Below are 10,658 nucleotides of genomic sequence, written 5' to 3' on the forward strand. Positions count from 1 at the left end.
CAGCAGAGCCCAGCAGGTCGAGGCTGCGGTGGCCGGGAGCGGCCACTGCATTCCTGTCTGGGCGACGGAGTGAGACTCCAACTCAAAAAAAAAAAGAAAAAAGCCCTCAAAGGGAAACATTGCTGATGTGGAAGAGGTGAAACAAAAAATGGCAGAAGCACTACAAGGCATCAAAACTGAGGAGTTCAGAAACTTTTGAGCAGTGGAAAAAACATCTGGATAGGTGTGTTGCATCAAACAGAGTGGTGACGGAAGTTTAAATATGTAAGAATAAATACACAGTTATTTATAAATAAGTTTTGGGGTTTTTTGGGTCTCCCCTCATACAATTAAAAACTTGACATGAGGAAAAGTTAAGGACATTGCCTAAACTCATAGCTAGTAATTGGTGGAGCTGGGATCTGAACCTGGCAAGGCTGACTCCAAAGCCTGTGTTTTTCATCCACAATGCTAAGTGGTTATTGATTTTAGCTTAGAGAAAGATTTGACATACAGTTTTATCATAGCTCAAACATGACTGGTCTTTTTGTTGGGAGACTCTTTAATAGAGAAATGGTAAGTGTTTTCAAATGATTAATGTTTATATTAATATTTAGGACACCTGTGGTTTTTTCCACTGAAGTTATATCCAGAGTACTTTAAGATTAATGAGATATTTAACTGAATATACTAACTCTTCATGCCTTTTAGAAAAGTTAGCCATTCATTTAAAAAATATTATTGCCGCACCTGTTATGTCAGGAGCTGATATAGGCATTAGGAATATAGCAGTAAGCAGCAGGGTGTGGCTATAATCCCAGCACTGGGAGTCTAAGGTGAGAGGACTGCCTGAGCTCAGGGGTTGTAGACCAACCCGAGCGACATGGTGAGACCTCATCTCTACAGTAAATCAAAAATCAGTCAGGCTTGGTGGTGCACGTCTGTGGTCCTATCTACTTGGAAGACTGAGGCAGAAGGATAGCCTGAGCCCAGCGGGTCCAGGCTGCAGTGGCCATGAGGATGCCATTGCACTCCAGACTGGGTGACAGAGTGAGATTCCCACTCAAAAAAAAAAAAAAAAAAGGCAGAGCTCAGTGGCTCATACCTATAATCCCAGCACTTTGGGAGGCAGAGACGAGAGAACTGCCTTAAGTCCACGGGTTTGAGACCAGCCTGAGCAACATGGCAAGACCTTATCTCTACAGTATATCAAAAAATTAACCGGGCAGGGTGGTGTGTGCCTGTGGTTCCAGCTACTTGGAAGGCTGAGGCGGAAGAATTGCCTGAGCCCAGCAGGTCATAGCTGCGGTGGCTGTGAGCATGCCACTGAACTCCAGCTTGGGTGACAGAATGAGACTTTGATTAAAAAAAAAAAAAAGGAATACAGCAGTAAGCACAACAGCAAAAAATCTCTTGACTTCACAGAGCTTATAATGTAGTGGGAGAAAGGGCAGAAAATTAACAAGTAAAAATCAAGTATGTCAGGTAGTGAGAAGTGCAGTGGGACAATAAACAGAAGGATAGAAAGTACTAGGGCTAGGAGCTAAGTAGATGCTATTTTGTTTTTGTTTTTTTGGGTTTTTTTGAGTTGGAGTCTCACTCTGTCGCCCAGACTGGAGTGCAATGACATGCTTCCGGCCACCGCAGCCTCAAGCTGCTGGGCTCCGGCGATCCTTCCACCTCAGCCTTCCAAGTAGCTGGAACTACAGGCACGCACTACCACGCTCGGCTGATTTTTTTATTTATTGTAGAGACGAGGCCTCGCCAAGTTGCCCAGGCGGATCTTGAATCTGCAGGTTCAGGCAAACCACTCACCTCGGCCTCCCAAAACATGGGATTACAGGCTGAGCCACTGAGCCCAGCTAGATGCTATTTTAAATAGGGTAGTGAGAGAGGAACTCAGAAAAAGGCATTGGAACAGAGACTTAGAGTGAGCTACATGGATAGGAGGGAATAATGTTTGAGCTAGAGGAAGGATATTAAGAAACAAAGACAGGCCAGGCTCGGTGGCTCAACCTGTAATCCCGCACTTTGGGAGGCCGAGGTGAGTGGATTGCCTGAGCCCGCGGGTTCGAGACCTGCCTGGGCAACTTGGCAAGACCTCATCTCTGCAATAAATCAAAAATTAGCCGGGTGTGGTAGCTCGCGCCTGTAGTTCCAGCTACTTGGAAGGCTGAGGCGGAAGGATTGCCGGAGCCCAGCAGGTCGAGGCTGCGGTGGCCAGGAGTGTGCCACTGCACTCCAGTCTGGGTGACAGAGCGAGACTCCAACTCAAAAAAAAAGATAGCCAGGCTCGATGGCTTCAGCCTGTAATCCCGCGCCTTTGGGAGGCTGAGGTGAGTGGATTGCCTGAGCCCGTGGGTTCGAGACCCGCCTGGGCAGCGAGACCTCATCTCTACAATAAATCAAAAAATCAGCCGGGCATGGTAGCGCATGCCTGTAATTCCGGCTACTTGGAAGGCTGAGGTGGAAGGATCGCCGGAGCCCAGCAGGTCGAGGCTGCGGTGGCCGGGAGCGGTCACTGCAGTCCAGTCTGGGCGACAGAGTGAGACTCCAACTCAAAAAAAAAGAAAGATTGGCCTTGTAAGCCATTGTAAGGATTCATATTTTTCTTGGTAAGATGGGAAGCCATTGGAGAGTTTTGAGCAGAGGACTAATGTGGTCAGGATTGTAAGTATATTTTTTGTGTCAAAGAATCTAGGGAGCAGTTCGTTGTTGTGGCTTTGACACACCCGTGTAACATGGCTTTGATTTGTTGGGGGAAGCAATCAGTGCCCTACCTGAGAAGAAAGAATTCAGGACTGAACAAAGACTAGTGACCGAGCACATATCAGGCCTTTACTTCAGTATGGTAAAGAGACCTCATATGGCTATTTCTGCTTCAGTCCTACCCATGGAATAGTCATCAGCAGCATTGCCACTTTCACATAGAGAGATAAGGAATGTGTTCATTCTGAGATAATCTTAACTTTTAATTTTTATTTATTTTGAGTCGGAGTCTCACTCTGTCACCCAGGCTGGAGTGCGGTGGCATGCTCATGGCCACCATAGCCTCAACCTGCTGGCAATCCTTCCACTTCGGCCTTCCAAGTAGCTGGAACTATAGTTGTGCACTACCATGCCTGGTTTATTTTTTATTTATTTATTGTAGAGATGAGGTCTCCCTAAGTTGCCCAGGCTGGTCTTGAACCCCTGAGCTTAGGCAATCCTCTCGCCTTGGCCTCCCAAAGTGCTACAGGCTTGAGCCACTGTGCCCACCCAACTTTTAGTATTTTAAAAGATTTTAGTATACACAAATATGTCTCTTAAAAGCCTTTGCAAATATCTGTATTGCTTTACATATAAAGAACATTTTTATTTATTTATTTATTTATTATTTTTATTTATTTTTAATTTTTTTGAGTCGGAGTCTCACTCTGTCGCCCAGACTGGAGTGCAGTGGCCACTCCCGGCCACCGCAGCCTCGACCTGCTGGGCTCCGGCGATCCTTCCACCTCAGCCTTCCAAGTAGCTGGAACTACAGGTGAGCGTTACCACGCCCAGCTAATTGTTTTGATTTATTGTAGAGACGAGGTCTCGCCAAGTTGCCCAGGCTGGTCTCGAACCTGAGGGCTCAGGCAATCCACTCACCTCAACCTCCCAAAGCGTGGGATTACAGGCTGAGCCACCAAGCCCGGCTATAAAGAACATTTTAGCTGGGCGTGGTGACTCAAACTTGTAATCCCAGCACTTTGGGAGGCTGAGGTGAGAGGATTGCCTGAGCTCAGGGGTTCAAGATCAGCCTGGGCAACTTGGTGAGACTTCGTCTCTACAATAAATAAAAAAATTAGCCGGGTGTGGTAGCGTGTACCTGTAGTTCCAACTACTTGGAAGGCTGAGACAGAAGGATTGCCTGAGCCCAGCAGGTCGAGGCTGTGGTGGCTGTGAACACACCACTGTACTCCAGACTGGGCGACAGAATGAGACTCCAATTCCAAAAACAAAAAAGAACATTTTAGTTATTAGTTTTCAAAGAGGTATTATTATGTGTACCAGAAGTTTATTTGTTAAAAATCTTAGGAGGTGATTTCAGTTTAATTCTTTAAAGCTTGACTTCATCTCAGAGACCCTCTAGGATGCAAAGCCATCTATAGCTTAAAATGGAACCAAAATCTAGCTCAGTCTCACCAGTACTCACTTTCAGGCGCATCTCTCCTCCCAGCTGAAATGCTCTTTTCCTTTGACAGATGACACGTATGAAAGCCATCAAGAAGCAGCGGGATAAGCTCATAAAGGAAGGGAAGTACACCCCTCCACCTCACCACCTGGGCAAGGGGGAGCCTAGGCCCTGAGCAGAGCAGCTGCTGACGGCTGGAGGCTGAGTTCATATTATCTGTTATCTATCAGAAAGATTGTTTACCAGAAGTCTCTTTGTCGGACTGTGTAAAAATAAAGGATTGCTCCAATCTATTTATCTTGTTTTCTTTTCTATCACGCCTTTCTACAATGAGATTGCAACCTGTTTTTTAAATTTGAAAAAAAAATGCTTCTACCTGTTGCTAAAAAATTAGCATTTGGGGAATAATAACTAACACTTTATGGATGCTTACAATGTGTGAGATATTTTAAATATGTTAACTTGGCCTGGCTCAGTAGCTCAGCCTGTAATCCCAGCACTTTGGGAGGCCGAGGCGAGTGGATTGCCTGACCCCGTGGGTTTGAGACCCCCCCCACTCAAAAAAATAAACAAAAACCCAGAATGAAAGCACTAAAAAACATGGCAACGTAAATAAGTTAACATATTTATTTATTTTTGAGTTGGAGTCTCACTCTGTCTCCCAGACAGGAGTGCAGTGGCATGTTCCCGGCCTCTGCAGCCTCTACCTGTTGGACTCCAGAGATTCTTCCACCTCAACATTCCAAGTAGCTGGAACTATAGGTGCACGCTTCCATGCCCAGCTAATTTTTGATTTATTGTAAAGATGAGGCTTGCCAAGTTGCCCAGGCTGGTCTTGAACCCATGAGCTCAGGCAAACCTCTCGCCTCAGCCTCCCAAAGTTCTGGGACTACAGGCTGAGCCAACAAGCTCAGCCTTTTCTGGGTTTTTTTTTTAAACACAGACTTGGGTTGGGAGATGGAGACAGTGGTTGTGTATTTAAAGTTGTGTATAATAAGGTCTGTGAAGTTTAAGGCTATGAAAATGCCAAGTTCAGATTATTTGTTTATTTTTTTAGTTGGAGTCTCATTCCGTTGCCCAGGCTGGAGCCCAGTGGCACACACACTCACGGTTACCCCAGCGGTGTCTGCTGGGCTCCGGCAATCCTTCTGCCTCAGCCTTCCAAACAGCCACAACTGGAGGTGCGCACTACCACACCCGGCTAATTTTTGATTTATTGTAGAGACAAGGTCTTGCCAAGTTGCCCTGGCTGGTCTCAAACCTGCAGGCCCAGGCAATCCACTCACCTCAGCCTCCCAGCTGGGATTACAGGCTGAGCTACTGAGCCCAGCCAATAATTAATTTTAAAGAAGCAATCCTATTGTTTTAATTTGCTATCTTTTAACAGTGGTATGTTAACACTTCTAACTGACATGTTTACAAGTGTGTTTTTAAAAGAAAAGCTCAGATGTAGAAAGTAGGAAACTTAGAAAACTAATATAAATATTGAGAATATAAATGAAACCTCAAGCCGGGCTCGGTGGCTCAGCCTATAATCCCGCGCCTTTGGGAGGCTGAGGGGAGTGGATTGCCTGAGCCCGCGGGTTCGAGACTCGCCTGGGCAACTTGGCAAGACCTCATCTCTACAATAAATCAAAAAAAAAAATTAGCTGGGCATGGTAGTGCACGCATGTAATTCCAGCTACTTGGAAGGCTGAGGAAGAAGGATCGCCGGAGCCCAGCAGGTCGAGGCTGTGGTGGCCGGGAGCGGCCACTGCACTCCAGTCTGGGCGATAGAGTGAGACTCCAACTCAAAAAAAAAATGTTCATATTGTTGCAGCCATCACCACCATCCATCTTCAGAACTCTCATTTGCAAAACTGAAACTACCCATTAAACAATAACTACCCATTCCCCCTTTGTAACCATTCTACTTTCTGTCTGTATGATTTTGACTCCTCTACCTCATAAAAGAGCAATCACATAGCATTTGTTTTTTTGTGACTGGCTTATTTTACTTAGCATAATATCCTCAAGGTTAATCCATGTTGTAGCATATGTCAGAATTTCCTTCCTTTTTTTATTTTTGTATTTGAGTTGTGGTCTCACTCTTTCGCCCAGGCTGGAGTGCAGTAGCACACTCACAGCCACCACAACCTCAACCTGCTGGACTCAGCCCATCCTTCCACCACAGCCTTCTAAGTAGCTGCAACTACAGGCATGCACCACCACGCCCAGCTAATATTTTAATTTATTGTAGAGACGAGGTCTCACTAAGTTGCCCAGGCTGGTCTTGAACCCTTGGCCTCAGGCAATCCTCTTGCCTTGGCCTTCCAAAGTGCTGGGTTTAAAGGCTTGAGCCATTGTGCCCGGCCATCATTTTTGTTTCGTTTTGGGGTTTTTTTGAGTTAGAGTCTCACTCTGTCGCCCAGGATGGAGGGCAGTGGCATGTTCCCGGCCACTGCAGCCTCGACCTGCTGGACTCCAGCGATCCTTCTGCCTCAACCTTCCAAGTAGCTGGAACTACAGGTGCGCACTACCATGCCCAGTTAATTTTTTTGATTTATTGTAGAGACAAGGTCTCACCAAGTTGCCCGGGTGGATCTCAAACTCGCGGACTCAGGCAATCCACTTGTTTCGGCTTCCCAAGATGCTGGGATTACAGGCTGAGCCACCGAGCCTGGCCTGGCCACCCTTTTTTAAAATCTAAATCTAAGAACAATTCACAGCTGGTTTACTGGCTCACAGCTGTAATCCCAGCACTCTGGGAGGCTGAAGCGAGAAGTTTTTGACCAACCTAGGCAACATAGCAAGAGCTTGACTCTATAAAAAAAGAGTTAGAGTCTCACTCTTGCCCAGGCTGGAGTGCAGTGGCATGATCATGGCTCACTGCAGCCTCGACCTCCTGGGCTCAGGCAATCCTTCCACCTCAACCTCTCTAGTGGCTGGCACTATAGGCAAATATCACCACACCTGGCTAATTTTTTATTCCTTGTTTTTTTTAGAGAGGAGGTCTTGCTATGTTGCCTAGGCTGGTCTTGAACTCCTGGGCTCAAGCATTCCTCTCACCTCAGTCGTCCAAAGTGTTAGGATTACAGGCATGAGCCACTGTGCCTGTTCGTCACTGGATTTTGAGAGGGATTGCATTAAATCTATAGGTTGCTTTGGGTAGTATTGACATCTCAGTGATATTAAACATTCCAATCCATGAACATGGAATGTCTTCCCACTTATATCTCCTTTAATTTCTTGCAAAAATATTTTGCACTTTTCATTATGCAAGTCTTTAACCTCCTTGCTTAAGTTAATTCTTAAGTATTTTATTTTTGATGCTATTGTAAATTGTTTTCTTAATTTCCTTTTTAGATTATTGTTGTTAGTCCTTCAGCATTTTGAGTCATAAATGTCAGTTGTAGGGCTTGAATGCAAGGTTTTCCTCAAAAGGGAAAACATATTGTGTCCTGGTCTCAAAATTGGAAGTATGAGATTTGGCATTTGATCAGGGCCCTGCTTGTTCCTTGTGTTACAGGCCAAGCAGCATTTTCTTAAATTGATTTACTGTACTAATCACTAATCAATCACACTGGAAAAGCAAGCTGGACACCTGCCGGCAAGATCCCACACTGTACTGTGACCCTGTGTTCAGTTGTTTTATTTGCTTTGTACATACAAGCTTTTCTGAATTTCTTAAGTTAAAAATGACATGCAGTGCATACATATTTTTGTAAAATCAGAGAGCCCAATTGGAAATGCCAGCAAGCAGAATATAAATCAAGGCTTAAAGTAGGTGTATGCCCTTTCATACAACGATATCCTTTATTCCTGGCTCTGGGTTGTAGAGTGAAGGGAAACAAATCCAAGTAGTTTGTGTTTATCTAAAGGCAAAATAGGAGTGAGAGAGAACACTTAATTGTGTTTGTTGGAATGTGCTGCCTTGATGCCTTTACAGGATATCAAAAACTTTCTTTTATATCAGCTCCAGAACAAGCAGCCCTGCCTCTCGTCCTTGTATATTTGGTAAACTTTGTGCTTTAATTGCTTTTTTGAGAAAGTTTTGGGCCAGTTCCAGCACCTCTGTTATTTAAGTTGTTTGAACAAGAACAAGCAGAGTTAGGACTGTATCTCTCTGACCAGTTAAGTTGGTGCAGAATAGAACTGAGGTTGAGGGACAGGAGGGACAGAAAGCTGTGAGGAAGATTACACTTGATTAGAGACTGACGGGGAAGTTACTTGCTTGCTCACAGCAGCACAACCTGTTGCCCTTGTCCATTCCTTCCCTGCACTCTGGAAAATGGGAACTTACAACCTCTATGGCTCATGCTTTTTTTTTAGAAGTTTTTTTTTTTTCCCCTAATTTTTTAGTTACAGGTTATGTGAGCCAATAAATTCCTTTTATTTGCCTAAGCTGGTTTTGAACAGATATTCAATCACTTGGAATGAAGAGAGGCCCAACTGAATAGCAAATGCATCACTATGTTGCCCAGGCTGGCCTCTGAATTCCTAGGCTCAGATCCTCCTGCCTCAGCCTTCCAAGTAGCTGGGATCACAAGTACACACCACTGTGCCCAGCTGCATATGCTTTTTAACCCTGAGTGCTTTGGTGAATATGTTTAAATTTTTCATTTATTTTTTCAAATAGTTTATGTGGTTTAAAACTCAAAAAAGATGGAAAGGGTATTGATGACAATCTCCCCTATCTAGTTTCCCTACCCAGAGGCAACCAATATTATGAGTGTCATAGAGATATATTCTTCTATACCTTCACAGACACACATTTCTTTGCCCTTTTTAAAACAAGTGGTAGCAAATTGTTCGTATATTTCCTACATTTTTATTTCTTTCCTAACCACATTTTCTTTTTTTTAGTATAGTCTCTGTTGCCCAGGCTGGAGTGCAGTGGCATGCTTATGGCCACTGCAGCCTCTACCTGCTGGGCTCAGGTGATCCTTCCACTTCAGCCTTCCAAACAGCTGGAGCCACAGACGTGTGCCACCACACCTGGCTAATTTTTATATTATTATTATTATTGTTGAGATGAGATCTTGAGGTGGCAAGTGGCCCAGGCTGGTCTTGATCCCCTAGACTCCGGCAATCCTCTCGCCTCTGCCTCCCAAAGTGCTGGGATTACAGGTGTGAGCCACCATGCCTGGCTTATGTTTTCAGTAATACTCCAGATCAGGCACATGACCCAATTGTAGCCAAGAAATGAGACTTGCTTGAAATTCTGGAAAAGAGGCAGGAAACATGTTTCCTCTGGATTTAATGCTGAGAAGGTCTAGGTTCTATAGATGTTTTAGACGTTTCTTTATTCAACCAACAAATACTTGCTAAGTACCCACTTTACCACAAGAAGAGAAACATAAAGGTATACACAGGTGAAAAGCAGCAGCCAAATTGAGAGATGTAGAAAAACTGCCTCCTGGGATTGTAAGCTTCTATATGAAATCTTTCCTAGGACTATCCCTGTACCTGGACTTGGAGGTTATGTGAGCCAGTACATTTCTGTATTTGCTCAAGCTAGTTTTGAGTGGATAGTCAGTCACTTGGAATGAAAAGAGGCCCAACTGAATAGCAAATGCATCACACTTGCCTCATTCCACACTTTAAACTGAGACTTAGAAGGATGAAGTAACTTCCTTGGTATCTAACAGCTCTGAGTACTAGATTCAGGATCTGAATCTGATTATACAGAAAGCCTTGAGACCTTTGCTACTGTAATAACAAGAAAAACCTGGACAAGACAATCACACTTTTCCATGGGTTTTACAGAAAGTGGTATATGCAAAGAACTGAATTCTAGAGAGAATTCACAGGTGAACAGAGAATTGGTCACCTTCTAATCCACGAAGTGGGCTCCTGGTGTGGGCATGGGTAGTCCTGCCATAGATGGGGAGATATTGTAAGGTCAAGGAGAAATCAGCCGAGTCTAAGTTGACAATATGGAATGGTTGAACAACTTGGAATCTGGAAGAACACAAATAGGTTGCCCGGCTCAACAATTCTGCCCTCAGCCCTGCTGCCTCCCCTAAAATTTTATTGAGAAATTAGCTGTGAAGGAAGAGGTGATAAACATAATATGGTCCTGCACATTCTTTTTTTTGTTGTTGTTGGAGTCTCACTCTGTCACCCAGACTGGAGTGCAGTGGCCACTCCCGGCCACCGCAGCCTCGACATACTGGGCTCCGGCGATCCTTCCGCCTCAGCCTTCCAAGTAGCCAGAATTACAGGCATGCACTACCATGCCCGGCTGATTTTTTTATTTATTGTAGAGATGAGATCTCGCTGCCCAGGCGGGTCTCGAACCCGCGGGCTCAGGCAATCCACTCACCTCAGCCTCCCAAAGGTGTGGGATTACAGGCTGAGCCACCGAGCCCGGCTAGTCCTGCACATTCTTGAGGTGATTGTATTCTGGGACCCCATCAGAGTTGACTCCAAAGGTGAACCAAAAATACCTGGAAGTGCAATCAACCCCTTCCCAGCTCAAATTCTGACAAGATAAAAAGATAGCATTAAGCCGGGCATGGTGGCTCACACCTGTAATCCC

General features: G+C 44.9%; 1 protein-coding gene across 3 annotated transcripts in view; it reads left to right on the forward strand.

Moving 5' to 3' along the window:
• NDUFS5 (NADH:ubiquinone oxidoreductase subunit S5) overlaps nucleotides 1-4,428 on the forward strand; it is an 11,092-nt gene extending 6,664 nt beyond the window's left edge. For all 3 annotated transcript variants that reach the window (XM_021715728.1, XM_021715727.1, XM_008064418.2), the window contains exon 4: nucleotides 4,206-4,428. In XM_021715728.1, coding sequence (XP_021571403.1) covers nucleotides 4,206-4,310 — 105 coding nt within the window. In that variant the 3' untranslated portion in view covers nucleotides 4,311-4,428. The remainder of the gene's footprint in view (nucleotides 1-4,205) is intronic.
• Nucleotides 4,429-10,658: the final 6,230 nt, after the last annotated feature.

The sequence above is a fragment of the Carlito syrichta genome, unplaced genomic scaffold (genome assembly GCF_000164805.1).
Source record: "Carlito syrichta isolate Samal-C Ts95f unplaced genomic scaffold, Tarsius_syrichta-2.0.1 Scaffold307331, whole genome shotgun sequence".
NCBI classification, from domain to species: domain Eukaryota; kingdom Metazoa; phylum Chordata; class Mammalia; order Primates; family Tarsiidae; genus Carlito; species Carlito syrichta.